The sequence below is a fragment of the Aythya fuligula genome, chromosome 3 (assembly GCF_009819795.1).
Source record: "Aythya fuligula isolate bAytFul2 chromosome 3, bAytFul2.pri, whole genome shotgun sequence".
Taxonomy (NCBI): Eukaryota; Metazoa; Chordata; class Aves; order Anseriformes; family Anatidae; genus Aythya; species Aythya fuligula.
The window spans coordinates 83,122,167-83,147,154 of NC_045561.1; the positions used below are offsets into that span (position 1 = coordinate 83,122,167).

The window sequence follows — 24,988 nt, forward strand, 5'->3', positions numbered from 1 at the left end:
CAGTGATACAGTGACACAAGAAGCCAGGCTTTACCATTGCCTCTTGCCTTTTGACACAGACTGGTATGCAATAAATCCCCTGGGGTGGTCCACAGCAGAACTGCAAGGAGAGCAGTGCTGGACTGCGACCAGTTGATTGAAAGTGCTGGACTGCGACCAGTTGATTGAACGGATGTTTGCTCAGAGCAACAGACCTTCATTACTCTGACGTAGTAATGAAAGAAGTTTGTTAATTTGCAATCTAGCTAGTGCTGACTGATAAAGGGATGTGTACAGTAGTCTCAGTCTTATCGCTTTTGCCAGGTTTACACTGGTGTAGCAGCACTGAATTTAGACAAGCAGTTCCTGATTTACTTCAGGGAAAGGGCAGAATCAGGTCTGATTTTGCATCATAATCCATACAAATAACAGGCCTCCCTGGGAAATATCTTATATCTTAGGTATATTTAAGAAAACTTCAATTTATGTATGTATATTTATAGCCTATCTCCATTTTGTGTGAATATTTTGGATCTTCCTGGTACCTTTCATTATAAAATATTTCTAAGCTAAATCCAGGACAGATAAATTATGACTCTGGCTTCTTTTAGTAGGGTAGCCTGCCTAAATCACTGCCACATTCTTCCCATAGTAGTCGTTTAAAATTAATAGCACATGCAGAGGAAAAACTAAACCCTTTGACGTCACTCTTGAAATGAGGAAACATAAACAGAAAAGGCTTCACTCCAGCGAGCTGACAGTGCCGAAGCGGATTGGTCTGCTTTCCCTTGCCTGTGGCAGTTGACAGCACCTCCCAGCCGTGCACGGCCTTCTGCTTGCTAACACAGCCAGTCTGACTGCAGCAAGCTCAGCTCTATCCCAGCCCTTACACTGGCAGAAAAGTGCACTCTCTTTCTGATTCTTTTTGCTTCTTAAGGTGGTTTTATTGGCTGGGTTGGGGGACTTGGGGAGGTTTTCCTTTCCTTTTATTTTTCCCTTTTTTTTTTTTTTTTTCTTGCTGTTGTTACTTACTTGTATTCCTAATCCTGGATGCAGTTACTGGATTCTGCAGTACAAGTCTTCATGAACAAGCTGCACCGCTTAGAGATTTCACGGCATTCAAAGGTCACAGAACTGCCACTATGGTTAAATGTCTTGTTTAATGGTTGAGGTATGTACAGCAAATCTAAAAGAGCCAGCATGATGATTTCTGAAGGGGAACTAAAACTGTGAGGGGGAGAGGGAAATAATACTATTATTTATTGGAAAAGATTTTTACTGATGATTGTTACTACAGCAACAGGATTTTGAATTTCCTCCCTTTTTCTCTTTATTCAAACTAGATGAGAATTTTAACTTATGTTGGTTTAACTGTTTGATGGCAAAAAGAGATTGCAGAGAGAATCTGTTATTGTAGTCCTTTCTGATCCGCTGAGGAAAGTGTGGTTGTTTTCTCTATGTGTTTTCCGACTGCTCTATGGAAGGAGAGGATACCTGTGACTTGGTTGGCTTAGATGAAGGCAGAAGATAGCAGAAACTTATTCATATCCTGAGGGTGCTGTGAGTTCATCTGAGAGTTAGAGCAGAGAGAGAGAAGGAGTTTGAAATAAACAGATCAAGCAGGAAAGAAAGTCAGTCTCATATTTAGGAGTACATGTACCACATCATTTTTTTTCTACATGCTTACGCTGCTTTACTTGGTTTGGATTCTGAAGTTTAAAATTAAGAAGCTTGAGCTTTGACTTATGAGCAGATCCTCAATGTGAGGGAGGGAGCTGCTCAGCTTATATTAACACCAGTTGTCAAATATCTTTTGCTACTTAACCAGAGAAAAGTGGAAATTAATTGGAAGTTGAAGTAATGAAGCCTGACGTCTGTTTAACAGCATATAAGTTCAATTCATATTTGAGCTACTGATCTGCCTTGAATGAGTATTGCAGCAGCACAGTGGACAGTGTGTGCTGCAGGAAGCGAAAGCAACTGCTAGCATAAAACTAACATTGTTTTCAGGAGTGTGATTCTAACATACAAGAGGAGGAGCCACTTGTCAGAGCTCGTGTGTGTGTGTGTGTGTGAATGATCTTAAAAACAATTTCAGACAACATAGCCAATGTCCATGATTAATTAGATTAAAATACAAGTTTTCTCAGTGACTAGCAATCTTCGTATTTTCCCAGATTTTGAAATGAGACAGCTCTGTTTGAGATGTTACTGTAGATATAAACTGTCTACGATGTGAAAATCTTTTAGTTTAACTTTAAAATTTATACCTGATAAAACTATTCATATAACAAAGAACAGAAAATAAGTACATCTACCTCATGCAAGGCACCTCAAAGGGTTACAAAAATTAGGCATACTAGGCTCAAACATGCTAGCTTAAGGACTGCAAAAATATTAGCTCTGAAATGCAGAGGATGTGATATGTGCTGTGAATGGACAATTGCTATTCTGCAGTGCCTAGTGGGAAAACAAGGACTTTGTGTATTGCAAATGCATAACTGCAGCTCCTCCATTTCCTTTGCTGTATCTTCACTGATGGCTGCAGAAACAAAGAAGCTTGTCACAGATAAACTCTTTAGTGCCACATCTGTTTTGAGGTACTTAAAGGCAATTTTTTTTCATGTCATCCAACAACCCTAAATCAAGCTTTGTTAGTTGAGCTATTATTCTGTAATCCCTGTGCCATTCTGTCCTCTGCAGCCCTCCCCAAAGTCTCATGTAAAATGCCAGCTGTTTTTAAAAACTAAAGCTTTGCTTCTCCAGTTCCAAGTTTAGAAAGGTTAATACAGTATTTGTTCAATGATTAATTAGTAAATTTGATCAAAGAAAAGCCTGAATCTAGAGGGACTGTCTTCAGTTCTGCAAGGAACAACCCTATAGCTACATGAAGATATCCAAGTTTCCAAATAACAGTCTGTAAAACATTGATTTACTCTCACTTCCTAGAATTAAATCATTTACCTTTTTGATAAACAACATCTTCTTTTGAGAGAAGCTTAGCTTTTAACCTCTGAAATCTGTATTTTGTAGCAACAACTACTGGTGATACAAATAGTAAATATGCCAACTGGACTGAGGAAATGACACTGTTTTTCTACTTTACTAATGAAAGTTTCTCTGCAGTGCTTTCTCTGAACATTCTCAGTTCAACATCAAGAACAAAATACAATTTAAGTTTGGCCTTTCTGTAGCGGATAAGAATCTTAGTATCATTTGGAGTCATATTGTGTCAAAAAGAGTTTGTATTACAAAAGTTTCATGCAATATAAATGGCTGCTATTTCTCAGGTTATTTCTGTAGGGTGGACAAGAATTGTCACCAGTGAAGTTCTAGTGATTCCAGGAGAGTAATGCATATTCTATAGAGTCTAAGTCAGTGTACTGCAGATCACTTTTAAACTGTACAATCTTTAATTCTGTAACCTAGGATATAAATATACAATATAGCAGCAGCTGTTTTCTCCCTTACCTCCCCATTTAAATGCTTTCCCTTCTGAAATCCAGCTCTCAGCTTGCCCTTACCAGACCTCTAGGTAGGTCTTTGAAGCAGACTGGTTTTCCAGTGTCTTCGTTACAATTATCAAGTATAACTGAGACATTCAGTCATACGCAATTCTTCACCCAATGGTTCTTCTACCAATAGTTGAAGCATATTTTAATGAGAAGCCATCTGAAAATTGACATATATATGGTTTTCTTGTAATTTTTCAGTCTCATAGGAAAAAAAAATTCTCTTGTACTGGTATTTTCCTTTATAAGAGCTGTCTGAAGCAGAAATGTCAGCTACTAACCAAGTCATTGGTAACAAAAGACTAAGGCCTGATGCCTCTTCATTTCATCATATGAAGTGTTTAAAACCTAATCTGTCATTTAATCTCGTAAATATATGGCCAAAAACTCTAGATGCAGTTTGTCTTGCAGAAAAGCAGGTAATTTGGAGCAGCCAGAGAGACTTCCCATGTAAATGAGCATTTTAGCAACTCACTATTGTTCATTTTTTTTCCATTTTAGTGCTTGAAATTTTACAGCTCACCATGTGTTTGTCACAGGGTGAAAGTGAAAGGGACAGCTGGGGTCTTACCAGCTGCCAGAACAAAATTAAGTGTTTTGTAATGAAATGATGGCTCAGTATTCCTCCTCCCACAACCATATTGGGTGGAAGATGGGTCTCTCTGTGTTAGAATTACAGTATTCATTTTTCTTATTCCTCGGCCAGAAAACAAGCACACCCCTGCAGGAACATCAGTTTTTATACTTTCAGTCAAATCTTGGCTTTACATTCAGTGTGAAAATGGCACTTTCCAGCCATACGCTTCAGGATGTGGAACTGATGTTATTTAGAGTTTATGCCCTGGGGTCACTGGGACTCACAGACGTGCAGCCTCTGTATCCATAAGCAATTCAATAGTTCTGATGCTTTTTCTTTCTCTGACCAACATGAGGTGTAGCTATCTAGGCAATGATAGCTGTAAAGCCAGGCACCACAAAGGCCCTTATAGGCACTCAGAAAAGTGGGGCTGGTAAACTTATCCTTTGGTTCAGTAAATGAGTGGAAAAGCAAAAAATCTGTCTTCTGATAGTTGCAAGTATTTGACAAGTCTGAAGTCTTAACTTTGTGTAAATACTAAGGAGGTAGGTAGTATTTGTTCTATTTAAGTAAATTTATTTAATTTATTAATGTATCTGAAAGATAATTTAGCAAAAGAATTCTTTTGACATACTGAAAATTGTTTAGAACATTTTAAAATTGTATTTTTACTACCATACCTACTGCAGCAGCATCCCAATAAAATTGCATTAAAAACAGTATTTAATCCTTTGAAATTTTCAGTTCTGTTTTCCTGTAGTAGACTATGTCGGATTCAGAAGGTACACTGCTAGAGTATACAATGCTCAGACCTGGGCTTCTTATTATCTGTTTTAAGGCCACCAGTTTTAAAATAGAAAATTAAGAAATCACAGCCAGATCAGATAGAAGAGAGGGCAGTTCCATAAGCCAAACTTCAACAGCAAATTTCTAAGTGAAAAATTTGGTGCAGGGACAATTCACAAAAAGCAAAGATTAAATGATTTAAGTACTTCTCTTGCACATATTTAATAGTGTGGCATGTGCAGTCCAATGATGCTGTGATTTCAACACACATTTTTCATTTGTTCTGTTCATAGAAAGTGAAAATTCTATAGCTATTATGTAAACAGTGTTGAACTATAGAAATTAAACTAATGAAAGGGCCCAACTGAGTTATTTTCTTATTCCGTTCTTACTCCCAGTGGGAGCTGTGAGTGAGGATGGATGAGAACTGAGTTTAGCTACTTATTTAAGCCACATAGTCTCATGGTGGTATATGATATGCTTCTGCTAGCTTGCTATCCAGCCAAATAAGACATCCAGGTTGCCTGGATGGATAAACATAGCTGATGATCTCTCCCTCTTAGTAGGTGGGGGTTGAGCAGTTAGGATTCTCTCAGTCACATAGAGAGACAAATTTGTTATAGTTTAGGTAAAGAAGACTTGCATGCAGACACAAACAGCAACATTTATTTTTCTTTGGGTATGTTATATTAGAAATAGGAAACAAATATTTAGCAGAAGATAGTTGCAGAGAGATTTTTTTCTGTAGCTGGTAGGTTTATACTAGTTACCCACAAAAATTCCTGGTATGAGAAAACTCACCAACTAATCTCTCACTGCAGCGTGTGTTAATGCCAGCAGTGTAAGGTTTTTAAAAGAACAGCACAGAATCTCCCCTCAAACTAAGTTTAGCTAATTGTCATGGAGGCATAAACACACTTATGGGGCAACTGTTGTCAGGACCTGTATATCATTCTCTATGTGGTCGTTCAGAGCAAAGTTGATGATACTAACCCATCTGGATGTAGCAAAGAGGTTTTGGAAAGGACAAACACTACCTTTCCAAGAATAAAGTGGGAGGTAGGCATGTTTTGACTGAATACACAGCAACTGGTTCAGAGAAATGCACATCTGTAAAAGTGAAATTAAGAAACCTCATGTTTAACTAGAGAACCGAAGGATGATATTGAGCTACCATGTAATTGCTTATGCTGTTTTTGGAAATTAACCATTATTCCTTCAGAAAGAAAGGGTCTATACACTCACGTTCTTATTCTCTTTCTCTCTCCCATTCCAACCTTTCTCCCATAGCTCAGGTTTTCCAGTGCTTGTGCAGGCTGGCTAAGCTCTGGGGTTTGCCCGTTTTACACTTGCTAATATGGGGTGGCAGAGCTGCCATTAATGTGCAAGTACTTACCCCTTGGAAAGAGAGATGATGATTCCTAGGTGTTTGTTGTGCTTTAGAAAATAACATTTATTGACATGAAATGCCTTAGTACTTTCCCAGGCATTCAGCTGTCAGCCAGAGCATGTAGATGTTTTCCAATTTATGTATTATAAGCCTGGTATAGACTTGAGGGTGCTGCTTAGACAGTCCCAGAGGACAGCATCTGCTTAGTATTTCTGTAGAAGAGCACCACTTTCCACCAGAATCTGAGGGTGTAGCAGTGCTGTGAGCTTCACTATGTATGCAGATGCACACTGAAATATGGGCACATCTGACGTTTGGTTTCACCTTTCACTCAGTTTGCCACTTATGCTTAGCCTTAAGCCTCTGAGAAGGTTAGGTAGAATAAGGACTTCCTGCATATCAGCCTGCTGGGGCAGATGGGGAGAGCTCACACAGACGTCAAGGGAGAGATGAAAGCAGATGCATGACATCTTTGTGAAGGTGGGGTTCTCTGCTTTCCATTAGTCTCCTAGCATACTTCTGGCTTTGTGCTAACTGATAACCATATTGAAACAGGATACTGCCCATTTCTGGTTCAAATGCTAGGATATGACTTGGCTCTGTCTGACTTATTCATAGGCATCTCGGTTTCACACTGCTGTAATATCTGAGTGTCTATTAATAACAATGTTTGAGTGGCATCAGAATGGCCATCATAAATTTAATTAGGCAGTGTATCTCCATTTTAATCAACATGGCCATTAGAAGACTGTAAGACAGCCAGGAAAACAATAATTAGTCCTGATTAAGAAAGGAGAATTTGCACACATCAGCAAAGGATAGGAGGGAGCTTTGCCTTCTTGAGGATTTGGAGCATGGTGAGTTCCTTTCTGCTGTAGTAGATCTGAGGACACAGATACTAAAAAGCCCTCTGCCAGTACATTGAAAATACCCTTACAAGACTAGATGAAGTGGAAAATAATCCACTGTAGAAATAGAATTATTAGAGAATATTTTCAAATTCTATTATTCTGATTTTTGAGGGTTTTTTTGTTTGTTAAAAAAATCTTTTTTTTTTTTTTTTTTTTTTTTTTGAACAAACTAGATGTCCCAGCTGGAAAGATAAAACTGGAATGTATTTATGTACCAAGCAAATTCCTCAGGTTCACAGTTGCTTTGTTTTTGTAGGACTGCTTTAAAAAGCAGAACCACTGAAAGATAAAAAGAAGATTCAAATTGGATTGGAGTGTGAGAGTGTAAAATGGTATAGTTCCACTGAGATTAATAGGACTTCATCAATTTATATCTCTGAAAGATCAGACCCACTGAGCTTTCAGGTCTTATAAACACTCCTCTTCACTAGCTAGATCAAATTTTAGGCTCATTAGCCTTTATAAGAACCTATTTTATACTACTGCTTTCCACAGCTTCCTCACAGTTGAGGTACTGTCTAGCTGCTTTTGATGGCTCCACAGAAACTGTGATGCATTCTTTCCTTCCATCACCTCCTTTCTCTCCTCTTTTCTCATGAGAAAAAAAAAAAAAAAGTTTACCAGATTTTATCTGAAATCACAACCTCACAGTTAATTTTTAGTTTATGTGTTAGCATCTGCAAAAGTGCATATATTTATAATACAGAGGGAACTGATCTTTTTGCATTCAGTCATTCAGTATAGACCATAATGCTTCAATGACACAGCAATGTAAGTAATAATTTATAATGTTGATAAACCACAGGGAAATGGTAATTTTGCCTAGGGACCAAAATACACTGATCTGTATGTATCACAAGGTATTCTTCATGTAGCAAGGCTGTAAACATCCTGTCTCTTTGAACCATGAAACTATAGCTGTTATAATAATATCCACCGCCAAATATATATCTTCTCTGATAGCATGGTAACAAAAAGCAATGCAACGTGAGTATGTTGACTGAAGTTCATGCTATATATCATCATCAAAGCTGAGAGGCTTGGTCAAGCTTTCAAAACCTTCAGTCCACTCTAGTCTAATGAAATGTCCAGGTCTAGAAAACTGCTGTGCACTAGAGCTTTTATGGGAAGTGTTTTCACCTTCTTCTTCAAAAAGAAATAGCCAACAACCTGTGGTTAGTGCTCTTAAGAGGATATGGGAGAAAAATATTCAAGTTCCCTCTCTGCTTGTGCTGACTTCCCCAGGGTGGATGGCCACAACAGTGGCCCTCTGTATTTGTGGGGCCTGGCAGACTCAAACTACATCCCCTTTGCTCCATGCAGAGATGTGGCTTGAAACTGGAGCTTTGCTATTGCAATAGTGGAAAAGAATGAATTCTGTTTCAGACAGGTCTCCACCTGCAGGTCGATAAACTCTGTCCTGAACCAAAAGACCTTTCTAACTGGTGCTTTGTCCAAATGGGCAATTCCTCATTGGCTTTCATTCCAGCAAATTGTTGATTTTTAGAGAAAAGCACAGGTGTATTTTGAGGGAAAAGAAGAAAAAAAAATCTCACCACTACTGAAGAACTCTGACTTTGCCTGTGAGGACTGAGGGGCACGGGGACTTTTAAAGCCCAGTTGCTTGACATGGGTTCCTGTTATCAGGAAGAGGTGGTCAAAAACCTTGTTCCAATCTTGTGATCATTTTGAAAATCTGCTTAAATCTTTTTATTTTATTGAGCCTGAATTAAAAGTTCTAAAGGTCACTGAAGCCTCTGATTTCTTCATCTTTCAGCAATCCTTTTTCACTCTTCCTCCAAAAGGCCTAGTGCTACCTTATTTTTTACTTTGAAAGTGAAAAAATTAACAATACTTCATGCTTTATTTATTTAATAACTGAAGAGCTTACTTCTTCATGTTAAGATTTCCTTGTAGCAGTTGCAGCTTTTCATCTGTGGAAGAAACTTGTTTCAAAAAGAGGCTTGCACATGCACCACAGATGTATTCCCCTTCTTCTTGCCCTTCCCCCAAATGTAGCCCTTTAGGATTTCTGTAGCAGAATAAAGGGGTGTGGGATTCTGTTTTTCTAAACATTTTTATTTTTATTTACTTGCTTTAACACCATAGCAAGCATGATTTTATATCCAATAATGAGAGAAAGGGAGGATTATAATGTTTAAACATGTAGACTGGTCAGAAAACTGCTAGGGGGGGAACCCCATACTCATCTGGACCACCTATTATGCAACAGCAATTCAGTTTCTCTGCATTACAATTTTTAATTTGGTTTAGTTTAAAAATATGTAAGGCATCACTTGGCTAATCCTTTTTATTTTTTTTTAATTCTAATCACATTCACTGGTAATGTGAACAAGACAGCTGACTTCTATTGTTTTCTAAGTATTAGTAAAAACTATTTCATATTTCATAAAAGCCAAAAGCAGTTAATGTCAACCTGTGTTTGGCACTGTAGCTTTTTATGATAGCTGATGAAAATCAGTTTGCAAATAAACAATCCATTCTCAAAAAAAAAAAAAAAAAAAAAAAAAAAAAAAAAAAAAAGTCTCAGAAGGTCCAGATGTTTAAAATGCAGAAAACAATTAGCAGAGGGGTTTCAGTGCATTGTAGACACCCCATAATTGTCAGCTGTTGACAATAATTTGACAGCTGACCTTTCTCAGCTCTGATTTTAGGAGAATTTCAAAACCGCTGAGCTACTCAATTTCTAGAGACATTTTCTGGCGAATTATATTAAAGGAGAATGTTCTCCCTTTTACTCTCTTATCCTCATTTTCTGCTGAGAACACTTGTCTAAAAATTACCTTTTCATCACACTGATTTATAGGTTTTGGCATGGGAACTAATGCTGTTTCTCCCAGTAGCAGACTGAAAATTAGTCACAATCTGATGTTAACAACTTCTTCATTACCTAAACTGTTTTACACTTTATTAAGTTCAACACAGGCAAATCTAATGCCTTTGAACAAACCATGGACTTCTTGTCCATGTTGGAAATATATGGGACAATAATTAATTTATAAAGTCACTACTGTAAGTAAGCCTCTGGCAAACTGGAATCTGGATTCTGATACCACTGCATTCTGCAGAGAAGTGCCACTTGAGTGCAGCAGAGAGAAAAAATTGTTTTAGCTAATTTACATTAGAAAGTCAAGTATGAATAACCCTGTTGACATAGTAGCTGTAGTGGTTCCTATGGGGAGATAAGATTCAACAAAGTTTACCCTCACATTTGACATACTACAGATTTTTCTGTACCAGCAACAAATAATCTACACTCTAGATAGTGGTGGTTCTGAAGTATAGGATAGCTGTAGAGTTCAGGAATAGAATTTGAGAAGAGTCCGTCCATCAGATATTTCTACCCAAATCACCAGTGGTGTATTTATTGGCTGGTCACTTAAACTGCCCTCATTTCATTTGTCATGAACATACGCTTAAGTTCCTTTGCATCTTTTCCATGAATCTCAAGCAGTCCTTCCACAGTCGCATGGGAATGGAATAGGAACTCATTGGAAAGTCAGTTCAGTCATGCCATAGTCTTAGCGAAGGCAGTCATGAAATTCAGTCAACCAAAGCTGTGACATCATGTACAGTATAAGAAATGCTAAGACTTGTTTCATACATGCAATGACATACGCTGTTCTAAAAGATTCTGGTATAAAAGGATACATTAATGAAAAAAAAAAAAATAGTTCAAGGGGGTATTTGTGAACATTTCTGATGAATACAAAGCAAGCAAACAAACAAAAAAAATCTATGGGCTGTTTTTGTGGTTTTTTTTTTGAGAGGCTTTATTATTATTATTTTAAACATAGATGCACACTTTTCCCTTCAAATGAAGATTACTTTAAGGACCATATTAAAAATGAAATTGATGCTATTTGCCCTTCATTAGAAGGGGCAGAGTTATCTTCCAATCACCTTCTACTCCATAGAACAACTGGAGGATGCCTGTTGGGGCAAATATTTTACATCCACCACTGTTCAGAAATATAAAACAATTTTCTCTAAGTGATGTGTATTTATTTATTTATTTATTTTGACTTAATGCCATCTTTCCTCTTATGTCTGTCCTTTAGATTACATTCACAGTAGCTTCTTCGAAAAACATGCTTTTTTTTTTTTTTTTTTCTTTTCCTGCTTTTTTCTTTAGGGAGTAAAAAATCAAAATCCAGCAAAATGGACTTATCTTGTTATTTAGTCATTTCTATATTTAAAGGAAAAAAAATATTTCTAACTATTTTTAAAAAATTTAAATATCAAAGGAAATAGACTATTTTGTCTTCTGATTCTGGAATGTTACATTTACACTGTTCCTCTGAGCTCAGCAGATCATTGCAGGAAGTTGATGCACCATCTTAAGGCAGACTTAGGGGCAGGTATAAGGGGCATAACCTATTTCGTAGGTTACCATGAAACATCAGAAACATTTCTAATAGGACAGGATGAAAGAGAGAAAGGCAAGTAGAGGTGATCTCAGAGACTTAAGATCTCAAATAGGAACATGATATCATGTTCAGACTCATACCAAATGAAATGCTAACCTAGGAAAACTTGCATTGAGCTAAGAGATTATTTAAGGCTATTGCTCTATGATGCAAAGCTGTGTGGCATATGAAAATGTTGCACACAACATATTAGTAAGATCAGTAAGATGCAGTTAAGTGAGATATCTCTGCTCCCAAGTAGTAGCACAGAGGCTTAGCAGACTCAAATGTATTAAAGGTTACTTTTTTGAAATGGCTTCCCTATCTGCACATAAGGAACCTATATCTTAACCATTTAAGAGTTGGAGATTCAAGCTTCTGTCATACTAGATTTTCTAACTGAGACAGAAATTAGTTCTTGTTTAAATATAACATTTAGATCTTCTATTCTTTGTGTATGAATTTATTTATTTGACTGCAAAACAACCTAACATTTATATAAGCACTTTATTTTGACAATCTTCTATTACAGAAATTTGGTCATTTCCATTACCTTTTTTAAAATTTATAGTAGTACAAAAATTGTAATTGTGAATCATTCACAAGTTATTAAATATAGAGATGAGGGAAAAATAAGAATATCTAACTGAAATTCACAAAATGAAAAACTGTACTAATGAACTATGACTGGATGTTCCCTGTCAAAGGGTCTTGAAAAAATGCATGATACGGAAACCTAGTAGATACAAGCCAAACTGCTTTTTCATATGTGCAAGAAGTCTGCTTAGCTCTGTGGTAATATTCCATGTATGGAAGAGTGTTGTAGATGTTATCTAGTACTACATATTGGGCTACACTTTGATACATCCTCACTAGATAAAGATAGATAACAGAAAGAATGTAGCAAGATTTTTAGGATTTGTATTCAGTTTACATCTGAGTCTGATAACGAGAAAAATCCTGCTCTTCTGTTCTATCAACCCAGCCTTGCTGCTTTTGCTTTCTGTATGTTGCAGGTTATTATTCTGACAACTAATGTCTACTGCATTTTATTTTGAAAAGCCAAAACATCTAACAGTTCAAGATTTTCTGGGGTCTACCCCTTTCTTAATTTCTTCTTAATTTCTTCACCTGGTATCTTGTATTCTGATATAACAGATATATTCTGACATAATGCAGCAGTTTTGTAGGCTTCATCATATCTCCCAACATGTTTGTGCACAAACAAATTAGTCCAGCAAAATTATCTTCCTGTCACTAACACATCAGCAAATCAGGCTACACCTCTGTTTAAATTCCTGCTTAATGATCCTGAAGATATCAGTACAAAATTTAAATAAATTTGCCTACAGGCATGTGAAATTATTGGAACCATTGAAAAACGTTCTACAAACTGCAGAAGTTGCTTTGCAGTTGTCACTTAGCTCCTGCTCTAAATACATATATCCCTCAGTCACTGTTGCTGTAGTGTTCCTGTGCTTGTGCTAAATTTTCAGATGGTATCCTTCACTTTCAATGATTGCCTTTTGTGTATTATTGGCACCAAATGATTTACAGCAAGCTGTATTCACAGTGTTGGCAGCCATCCCAGGGAAGCTGGTCTGCTTTGGTGGTATTTGGTACATGGGAATTCCAGAGTAAGGAATAGGCAAAGGTTACCCTATGTTTTACATCGCTGTTAGAAACATCAAACTAGACCACTAGTGTTTGATTACAAACAAAGCATTAAGCCTCTAGGCTTCATGGTCTGATCCTTATTTTCCCTGTACTTATACCTCCATTCATACCAGCCACATTGAAATATCACCTGTGCATTATTCTTGAAATATCATGCTATGTTACAGGAAATCTTGGAAATCTTGGCTTAAAAAAAAAAAAAAAAAAAAAAAAAAGATTTGTGTATTTCTAACCCTGGACTTTTCTAGTCTTTCCTATTCTGAAATTTTAAGAGACTCATTTTCAGCCTTTCAGCCTTGAAGTTATTCTCACTGTATTTTTTAACAGCAGATCTTGTCATTCTTCATAAACAAAATTATCTTATCAAACAGCCACAAATATACAAAATATATATGTGTGTGTATATATATGTTGCTAAAAAAGGAAGACAACTCATTTTTCACAATTTCATTTTTATGTTGAAGTTCTAATTATATTTCTGTCCACTGCAAGTTTAACCTACAAGCCTGTTTAGCTGTGTCTTCTGGTGGTTGTTTGTGAATCAAGTGTGTTCCCTGATTTGTCTGCCTTTAGACCATTACTTCATGAAAAGTCTCTGTAAATGTGCCTCTGGGTGTATGTAACAAGCCATCAAGCATGCCAAATGTCATTAGTGTATTTTGTTAGCCATTGCTGGCCATCCACAGGAACTGTTCTGCCCATGACACAGTTATAGAAGTCCTTTGATATACTAGGGTATATCATTGTTATTTATTACTAATGTCTACCTAATATTTTTGAGAGATTTTTTTCTCCTGCTGATGAGGAAGATCCTGTAATAGTGAATTAGGATGGCCAGCTGAAGAACATTTTTTGCTGAGTAACCTCAGAGATCAACATCTACTCAAGTGGGGTGGAGAAAGGACTAATTAAATGCCAGGGGAGAATAAGGAAAAATATTGGTGGTGCCATTAGTTCAGACTCTACTTACTAGTCATCTCTGTACAAGCTCAATAGACTTTGATCAGTACCTGACCCTTCCATTTAATACTCAGATACAGAAAATCACAGATCACAATCGTAATTTTAAATGAGAAAAAAATTATGTTCCTCTGATTTCACAACAATGTCTGGAAATTAGGTGTTTGGTTTTTGTTGTTTTTTTGTTGTTGTTTTCTTTTGTTTTTGTTTTGCGTTTTTTTGTTGTTGTTGTTGCTTTTTTTCCCTAAAACATAAGGTTGTCCAAAAATTGTATGAAAATATCTTTAAGAAGTAAATACTTACAGCAAGTAAGTCCAAATAAAGATAGTGTAGTATAAATATATATACATTTGCATCAATACTAGGATTAGTGAGGCTAGCCTTCCAGACCCACTTAGATTTCTTCTTATTGAATTTTTATGAATTGATTTGTTACTTACAGCAGAAAGATAATTTAGAATGCAAATGGAAATTTTTACATGAATGAACTGATCAGAACTCTTGTAAAACCAGTATCTCTAAACAGAGATTCAATACCACAAGAAATAAATCACTGATCCATAACATCCTTTTCTGTTACGACATTTAGGAAGCCTAAAGTGCTGATTTGCAAGTATGGAGTAAGAAAAGCTTACCAAATCAGACCTATCCATAACATCTTTTTACCTCTGGTCTTATTATATATCATAACCATGTCAAATTAGCATTTCCAATATCCATTCAGGAATGCTGTTCCTGTTAATTCAAACACAAATGTCAGATTGCCACATTCTAGTTATTAGAAGCTTGTTAGAACAACAGTCTGCAGGAGCCATCTATTTCAAAACCACAACTCTTCTCTGTAGCATCTGGGTTCTGCAGAGCATATTTGTCTTGCTTCAATCCCTTCATTATCTTTAAGGTGAGGAAGTTCTTACTGTGAACAAACTATTTTTTTAGTATAATGTTTTTCTACATGAAGGATAGACTTGAAAACTAACAGGAAAATGTATAGATTCCAAGTAATTATCATCTGAAGATCATTTTGCTACTGGAAATACATGAGAGGAAAGCTGTAATATATTTGTGATATTTGCAAAAGGTAAGGGTAGTAAATTCACAATTGAAAATATGAGTTTGTGTTCCACAAAATCAGAAATAAATTTTCCATTACCAAAACCAACATGTATGACAAGATCAAGATATGAACAGATATCTCACGTGTTGTATCTCTATGTGAATAAATCAAAATTATCTATTCTCAGAAAACAGATATCTGATCTGATGTTTTTGTCATCTGCTGTGGCTTTTCTTAATGTAATTTCTTTATTGGACAGCTTAATGAAACATAGACAAATATTTGTCAGATAAATTAATTCTACTCCTATATTCATCAGTAAAAATCATACAATAGAAATAATCTAATCAACACTTTAGTAAACCAGCGAACCTCTCTATTGTAACAAACTGTTTTCCTTCTTTTTACACCTATTTTTTTGAAAGCTGATCTCTAAATTGTTTCAGGATATCATAACAAAGTCTGTCTTTCCTTTAAAATACAAAACTAACAACAGATTTGCATGAAATATAAGGGAATATTTCTTAGCATTAACCATTTTATCTTTTTTTACTCCTTATATATTTACTTGCATTATAGTTGTGCCTGAGTGCTTCTCTCTGACATCTCCATGGTGCCAGAGGCTATATAATCAAGGTGCCACACAAAGAAAGACACAATCTTTCAGATGATGAAATCAAACTTTTTCAGAAGCCACATTATTTATCAGTGGTAAAGATGTTAACCTTTATACTCACTTCATAGCAGAAATGTAACTGAAATGATCTCTTTTTGAGGAATTCATGCTGTAGCTTCATTAGAAGTTGCTCTTTTCAGTGCATACTTGCTGAGTTAGATGAAGTTGTGAGCCTGACTTTCAATCAGACTTGATTCAATTTAACAAAAAATTTGTAGGCCTTCTTGCTTCTCAGGTCTTAACAATTTTTACTGAGATCATTAGAGGTTAATAGTTTGTTAAAAATCCATGTTATGAGGCCATATCTAGAGAATTGCATTCAGCTTCCCATTGTAAGAAAGACATGAAGTTTCTGAAGTGCCATCAGTGAAGGGCCACAAGGGTGATTAAGGACTGGGATGATCCATCATATGGAGAAAGGTTGAGAGAGCTGGGATTGTTCATTTCGGAGAACAGAAGGCTTGGTGGAGATTTTATCAGTGTGTATAAAAAGCTGATGGAAAAGTGCTTGAAAGACAGAGACAGACTATGGACCTGGTGATCTCCAGAGGTTTCTTCCAACCTCAACCATCCTGTGACTGATCAATGGACAAGGCACACAAAACACAGTAGGCTGCCAAGCCCTTCAGACATAATAGGACTGCCAGCACACACCAGCTATAAATGCAAATGGCAATAATATCATTCAGGGAGAGGACAGAAGAAATATCCACCTATTAACAGATTTTCTGTAACAAGGAGGATCAAGCTAACAAATTATTTCAAGAATAGAAATTCACAGAATCAAAGAAACCCAGAATGGTTGAGGTTGGAAGGGATCTCTGGGTGTCATTTGGTCCAACCCCCTGCTCAAGAAGGGACACTCAGGTTGCCCAGGACCATGACCAGATGGCTTCTGAAGATCTCCAAGAAGGGAGACTCCACAACCTTTCTGGGCAAACTGAGCCAGTGCTCTGTCACCCAGTTGAGAAGTGCTTCCTGATGTCTAGATAGAACCTCTTGTGTTCCAGTTTGTGCTCATTGCCTCTTGTCCATGGGCACCACTGAAAAGAAACTGGCTCTGTCTTCTTTGCACCCTTCCTTCAGGTACTCGTAGACATTGATAGGATCCCTCTGAGCCTCCTTCAGGCTGAACAGATCTAACTCTTTCAGCCTCTCCTCATAGGAGAGGTGTTCCAGTCCTTTCATCATTTTCATGGCCCTCCATTGGAGTCTTTCTAGTATGTCCATGTCTCTCTTGTATTGGGGTGCCAAGAACAGTATGCCAGGTGCGGCCTCACCAGTGCTGAGTAGAGAGGAAGGATCACCTCTCTTGACCTGCTGCCTATATTTTGCCTAATGCAGCCAAGAATACTGGCAGCCCTCTTAGCAGATGTCATGGTTTTACTCGGTTGGGCAACTGAATTCCAACACAACTGCTCTCTCTTCCCCTCCTCAAGGAGAAGAGGGGAGAAAATATGATGGAAAAGGGCTCAAGAGTTGAGATAAGGACAGGGAGATCACTCAACAATTTTCATCATGGGTAAAACGGACTCATCATAGGGAGATTAATATATTTTATTACCTATTACTAACAGGCTATAACAATGAGAAACTAAAAGCAAACTATAAACACCTGCCCCCCCCATCCACCCTCTTCTACAACTTCCCCCCAAGTGCTGCAGGGGAACGGGGAATGGGGGCTTCAGTCAGTCCCTAATGCTTTGTTTCCATCACGGTCACTCTGCCCCTGCTCCACATGGGGTCCCTCCCACGGAATGCCGTCCTTCCTGAACTGAGCCTGCAGAGACTGTCCACAGGCAGCAGCTCTTCAAGAACAGCTCCAGTGTGGGTCCGTGACATGGGGTCTGTCAGGAGCAAACTGCTCCAGCACGGGTCCCCCACGGGCGGCAGCTCCCCCCAGACCCCCTGCTCCTGCGGGGGCTCCTCTCCACGGGCTGCAGCTCCGGCCCGGGGCCTGCTCCTGCGGGGGTTCTCCATGGGCCGCAGCCTCCTCCAGACCACATCCACCTGCTCCACCGGGGGCTCCTCCACCCACGGGGGGGCTGCAGCGTGGAGATCTGCTCCATGTGGGACCCATGGGCTGCAGGGGGACAGCCTGCTCCACCAGGGGCCTCTCCACAGGCCGCAGGGGAACTGCTGCTGCCTGCCTGGAGCACCTCCTGCCCTCCTGCTGCACTGGCCTTAGAATCATAGAATATCCCAAGATGGAAGGGACCCACAAGGATCATCAAGTCCTGCAGGGCTATTTCCACTCTCCTCTCTCTCAGCTGTTGCTGTGCAGCAGTTTATTTTTTCCTTTCTTAAATCTGCTCTCCCAGAGGTCCAACCACCTTCTCATATTGGCTTGGCTCTGGGCAGCGGGGGGTCCCTTTTGGAGCCAGCTGGAGCTGTCTCTTACCTGACATGGGGCAGCTTCTGGACTCTTCTCACAGAGGCCACTCCTGCAGCCCCCCTGCTACCAAAACCTTGTCATGTAAACTCAATAGCGCAGCCACGGCCCATTGCTGACTCATGTTTTGTTTGGTGTCCGCCAGTACTCCTAGGTTATTTTGCTGCAGAGCTGCTTTCCAGCTTGCTGGCCCCAGCATGTATTGGTGTTTGGGTCTGTTCCTCGCCAAGTGCAGGACTCTGCATTTCTCCTTGTTGGACTTCATGAGATTCTTGTCAGCCCACCTTTCTAGTTTATCAAGGTCCCTCTGAATAGCAGCATGGCCCTCTGGTGAATCAGCCACTCCCACAAGTTTACCATCATCTGCAAATTTACTAAGGGTGCACTCTACTCCATCATCCAGATGATTAATGAAAATGTTAAACAAGACTGGACCCAGTATTGATCTCTGGGGTACTCCACTCATTCCTGGCCTCCAACTAGACTTTGCACCACTGACCTCTACACTCTGGGCTTGGCTGTTCAGCCAGTTTTGGATCCACCTTGCTGTCTACTCATTCAGCCTCTATTGCAGCAGCTTCTCTATGAGGATCTTGTAGGGGACAGTGTCAAAGGCCTTACTGAAGTCCAGGAAGACAATAATTGACACTAACCCCTCATTCATCAGACTTGTCATCTCACCTTTTGCTCTTTAGCAAAACAATGCAGATAATTTAAAATTTGCTTTCACTTAGCTTCAGAATATTTCCAGGATATTCTGTGATGATTGTTGCTGCTTTTAGTAGTTTGATCAAATTCTATTTCAGTGCATTTTATCTATTAATTCAAATTCAGTAAGGTACCATTTTGCTAGTGGGTATTCAAGGCTGTCTGTGCTTTGATATTTTTCTGGCACATCCATTAGTATACTATTAGTGTTCAAAAGTGATAGTAAATGTTTCAAATCAAATATATGCTTTCATTCAGTATTTATGCTTCTGAAAATAAACAGAAATTGCATTTCTTATAGTGTTCTAAATATTTTCTACTACAGTTAGTTTGAGGGCTTGATTTTATTTATGTGCATGTATGTGTGTGTGTACATACCCAGACATTGCTACTTGTGTCTCTTTCAAAAGCAGAGAAATCCACAGGGAAGCCCCATTGTAATCTGCACATATTTTACTTTTACAACTTTTAAATTTTTTTTGGAACATCTGATGTCTGTATTTGCTAGGTTTATTCACAAGGGAGAATATTTCTGAGCCCATTGATTAATATCTTGTATTAAAGGGATAAGGCTGTATAAAAGAGGTATAGAGAAGCATCAGCTATATGTTCTGTACTTTAATAGACTACTGTTCCATTTTTTATAACTAATAATGAATAATAACTTATAATTGAGAGATGACATCCCTGACATTTTCTAGAACACTTAACCAATATTATTTGAAATTTAGTACAAGTGAGGAGAAAGGCCTGAATAATTTTCAGTTTAGAAACAACCCTGGAAAACATAGTATATTGTCTCATTCAACATGGGTAGAGAAGAAAGCCTTCTTTTGTGTTACAGCGCTGAGTAAAATTCTACATTTAAAGATGATAAGCAACATGTCATTCTGTGAAACTCATCTGACACAACATATTCCAGGTCCCTTGTTACAGTTATCTTTAATTAATATTTTAATTGAAGTGTATCAAATTAATGTAATGAGTTCAGAAATAAATCTCCTGTGAACAACAACAGAGCCAAAATTTCACAATAACCCATGAGGAACTAGCACAATAATAGGAAACAAAACTCCACAGAATTCATGAAATCTTCTGACATGTACCAATCTGTTCTGTTTGATTAACACAATCACCCATGTGATTATCTTGATCAAGAAAGGTCAAAGGATCTTTCAGCAAGATTATTTTACACTCCGGTAAAGTGGAGATCCACTTCTATTATCACAAGGTATCTGAGTCAGATTTGTTATATTCACATGCCAAATTTATTTTTCTCCCTAAATATTTTCTCTTTTCTAAGCTCATTCTTTTACTGTGCTTATTTTCATGGATAGGATTCCTTTAATTTGGCTTCAGTGTGAATAGTCAGCCAAGAAACTTCTTAACAATGTAAGAAGTTATCTGGATGCAGCACTACAAACAGGCCTGTGGAAGTGGTCAAAATGTGGTATTCTGTCACTTCTTTGTTGTGGTGGAGTCATTTTTGGTAGTTATACGCTGAAAATATACCTGCACAAAACATCTGAGGGAAATCACACATCTGGATGATGAACTTACTGCTTAACTTCTTAAACTTTATTACAAGATGTAGATTAATTACATGTCAATGTTTGGCCACCTGCTGGCAATAATTAACTTAGGCTTGGTGTTGATTTTAAGGAATATTTTTGTCTGTAGCACTGGTAGGGGATGCAGCCAATCAGAAGCTGTAAACATATTTCTTTTCTGTTTAGCGATCAAAATTGGTTCAGCATTCAGTTTGATGAAAGTGAATAAGTATGTTTTGATTGATGTGTTGTCTTTATGCATATATTCTGCTGAAATTTTAATGTAACACAGACTTATTTGGAATCTTGTCACATTAAGATCAGCTACAACCCGGATTTTGTTATGAAGTATCATGGCTTACTTATATTTTTCTGCCCAATTTCTTACAATGTTCTTTTAGCAATAGAATATTTGAACATGCCATAATTTATGGACAAAGAGCTTATTTTCTCATCTTGAAGGATCTTTAATTATATTACATTTGGAAACTTATGTGGATCTTGTTTATTTCACTGAACTACAGAAATCTGCTGTCACAAATATACACTATAGTGGTATCCCACTTGTTTGCCAGAGACAGAAGAATACAGTAATGCTACAAAATAGACAAAAGTCATGCCAGAATATGAATATGTACTTTAAAAATTTCTAAGCATTTTTAGTGCATTATACTACGTACTGTTTCTATTTCTTTAAAATTCTTATTCTCAGGTGCAATGTTCTAGGTAATTTAAGGGCAGATCCAAAGCACATTAAAGTACAAGGAAAGTCTCTCCTATACTTCAGTAAACTTTTACTTAAGCCTCTTTCTTCTGGGCATTTCTCACAGGTTCCTGGTAGCAAAAAATTGTCTGCTCAGTGCTTATATTGCTTCTCACTAATAGTTGTCATTTGTAAATGACATGTAAATATTGTCATTTACCATATTTGCACAACCTAGTAATAATATTTAATGTTGGGCACACCCATTTTATTTGCCACGTGTGGCTGCATTTACACTGACTGTTGCCACGTAACATTTTGTATTTCCGTGTAAGAACTGCAAAGACTGCCTATGCAAGAATGGGCCCTTTACCTATTATTTGAGCCCTTAAGGTCTTACTGGCTTTGTTCTGCATCTTAGCCTCTGTCACATTATGATATCACTGTTTATTTGAAGTAAGACTTGCAGAGGGCAGAAGGAAGGATTGCCATTGCTCTATCATACCTGCTTGCTAGTATTTGAAGTTTTGTGTATATATTTGTACACCTTACCCTAAGCGGGAACAAGAACTTTATCTGGCAGGGGTTTGTGGTGTCACATTTTATCACAACTAGTTATTGCCATCTTTTCCATTTCTCTGTTTCTATGTACTTCAGAGTTTTATTGTGAATATGCATATCCTATATATTTACATGTACTAGCTTCTTAATACTAACAGCAGGGCTGCTACCCTGATATATGCACAGACACATTTAACTATAAGCCCGTACTGCAGATTCTTGCTGAGTATAACAAATACTTCTATATGGCAATCAGCATGTGTCAGGTGTCCATGATTCCATCTCCATCACGTCTTTTACCAGCTATAGCATTTAATATTTTCATTTTTTATTTATACATATAAATATACATATACATTTAATAATATAATATAATATACATATACATTTAATAATTTCACTTTTCAGATTTTATGGAAGTATTCTCCTGTGATTTCTCTGAGATTTGTTTGTTTTTCAGTATTGTTACAATTTATTTATTTATTTATTTTCTGGCAAGCAAAATTCCTTTGTCTTCCTTGTCTTCATTGTGGAATTGCTCTTCTCCTACTTCCTCTTCCATTTTTTAGGTACTTACGTCTTCAGTATCCTGCCTGTCTAACATGGCCTGTAGTTTCCTAAGACAGGAAACTGTCTTGCTGTTCAAGGGTAAGCAGATAAGCAAATCAGTAGAACATCACTTATAAAATCTGAATCAAAGCTGAATCCTTCTAAGGTTCAAGCAGCAGAATCTTCAGATCTGACATTCCTTGAATTTGACCATACTGTGTTGTGGTCTTCCCCGTCTGATATGCCTGGGACTTAAATTTCCAAATTGTTCGTATTATTTAGAACTTCATATCTTAAAAGCTGATTTCAAATCTAGAAGAAAATATTTAGATTTCTTAAAAGAGGGCCCTTCATCTGAATTTGGTCCCTGAGAAAGCAGCTAACATAACTTCATAACCAACTTTAAAAAATGTGCTTAAGGCATTTGTAAAGCTAATGTATATCTCATCTTGAAATCCCTGTTGGTGCCTATTTGCATCTTCATGAGCCAAAGTAACAATCTGTCCCTGTATTACTCAGTGTAACCCAGGAACTCTGTGGGAGAAGCCGGAACAGAATCCTGGATTTGAGTGCTGGTTAAAACACAGTGCAGTTACTTGTGTGATAAATCAGACAGAGGTCCACTGGGAAATAGACAGGAGGTGGTGAATTAGATATTTCTCAGAATACATTCTCACAGGAGAATGTGGATTTTTTTATTTTTGTTTTATCAGAATTAAACAGACTACTGGCATTTTTTTCATTTAAATACTTGATTTCACATTCTCAACAGAGAAAGGAGGACAGATTCCTACAACTTTTAAAGAAACAAACTTAATGTAGAGAGTTCCTATCTGCTATGGACATGATTCAGCAAGACAGCAGTGTCTAGACTTCCCATACAGTCAATAGAATAGCTCCTCATTGCATATGAGATCCCCTCCAGACAACAACAAACATCATTTTCAGAAGGCTTGGAAGACATATTTCTTGACAGCAGGAACAAAAATGCAAGGGGGCTTCATAGTTCCACAAGGGGAACCTGAGAGTGGACACCTTCAGCTCATAATTCTAGTTTTACTAGCTGTAGCTCTCAAACCAATCACTGCATCTACATTGCAAAATACCTCCCACATGTACATACACACACAGTGTTTGCACACAATACTTATTTTTTTTCCTTTAATGTGTGGGAATAAATTAGAATCTGAGATCTTACTGTGGAGAAAGCATGTGCTGCTTAGTTTAAAGGGGTAAAGATAATACAGCTCCTGTAATTTGATCATGCAAGTCACAAATGGAAGAGGGAATAATGCAAAAAGAACAGTTCCAGCAAATCCAGGTAGAGTTTTACTGCAATCATTGGGTCTACATGATTCTCTACAGAAGATTCTCTTCTTCTTACGTTGCCCGGTGGTATCCATTAATTAGAAAAGAGACTGCATAATCAGAGTTGGATGATATGAGTGAGTACAAATGCTTGTATATTATCATAAGTGAATTGTACAGAAGAAAAAAAAAAAAAAAAAAAGAGAGAGAGAGAAGAATCTGAAAATACTTGTAACTTAGCTTTGTTGTGAACTCAGAAGCATGGAATCTTCTTCTCTGCAATCTGAAGAGTTGGCCTAGAGATTTTTCAAGAGAATAGGATTTTCTAATAGTACCTGACATTTTAAGCTGGAAACGTTTTGCAGATGTATGTTGACATTTTCTCATCAAAGTCATTAATCAAATATTTTTCCAAGTATGGCTCCAGTCTAACTCAGTTTTATTTAATTAGCTCCTCCATTGCTACTATCTAAGCATATAACAACTCTAGAGGATGCTTGGACTTTTCACTCTTTCCAGATATGGTACTGTTTATTCCAGTGTAGCTACAAATCCAGTGCAGAATCATGTCTCACAGGCTACTGTGTTTTTATTTCAACTGAAGAAAGTGTTCTTTTTCTCAAATCTGACAGCTTTTTTCTTTACAATTTTTGTTGTAGCAACAAGACAAAGTACATATAGTCTACAATTCTTGTTGGATGAACTCCTTTAATAATATTTTATGAAAACAATTTCAGTGCTAGAAGGATGTTCCCTAAAGATGTTCCAGTATGAAATTTCTGAAGAAATAAATTAACACTTTAGAATAAGTAGTAGTCAATGCTTCTTTAGATGGCAAGGAAAACATTTCCTTCTTGATTTTATTAATGCTGTACGGCTGTTTTAAGTAGCATCTAAACAATGTCCATTGTGGATTTAGACTGAGTACGGCATTATGAACTCACCCAGTTCAAAGCAGCAGATCAGAGGAGGTTGCTATTGATTTGCAAGATCCTGGCAAGCATAAATGATTCATGCTCAGTGGTACTTGTCCCACTGTAGGTTGAACAAACAGAACTAAATGTACACTTTTTTAAAGGTATAAATTAATGTTTCTGGGATCCTACTGTGTCAGTCAATGTGACTGGAAACCTTAAATATACATTAAAGGTACTTTACTCTTGTCTGTTGAAGGAAATGTTGTCACCTTCATTGTATGTGACAGACCGAAGAGACAGTACTTCGACACAGGAATGGAAAGTCAGGTACTGCAGTTTAAACAC

General features: G+C 37.4%; 1 protein-coding gene across 3 annotated transcripts in view; it reads left to right on the plus strand.

Annotated features, from left to right (window-relative positions):
• The first annotated feature begins 1,033 nt into the window (after positions 1 to 1,033).
• The window catches only part of PDE7B (phosphodiesterase 7B), a 175,244-nt gene continuing 151,289 nt past the window's right edge, over positions 1,034 to 24,988 (plus strand). The window contains exon 1 of one of the 3 annotated variants that reach the window (XM_032184947.1): positions 1,034 to 1,150. In XM_032184947.1, the coding sequence (XP_032040838.1) occupies positions 1,130 to 1,150 (21 nt within the window). In that variant the 5' untranslated portion in view covers positions 1,034 to 1,129. Of the gene's footprint in view, positions 1,151 to 23,675; positions 23,864 to 24,988 lie in introns of those variants that run through there. The other 2 variants (XM_032184948.1, XM_032184946.1) reach the window with 2 other exon arrangements.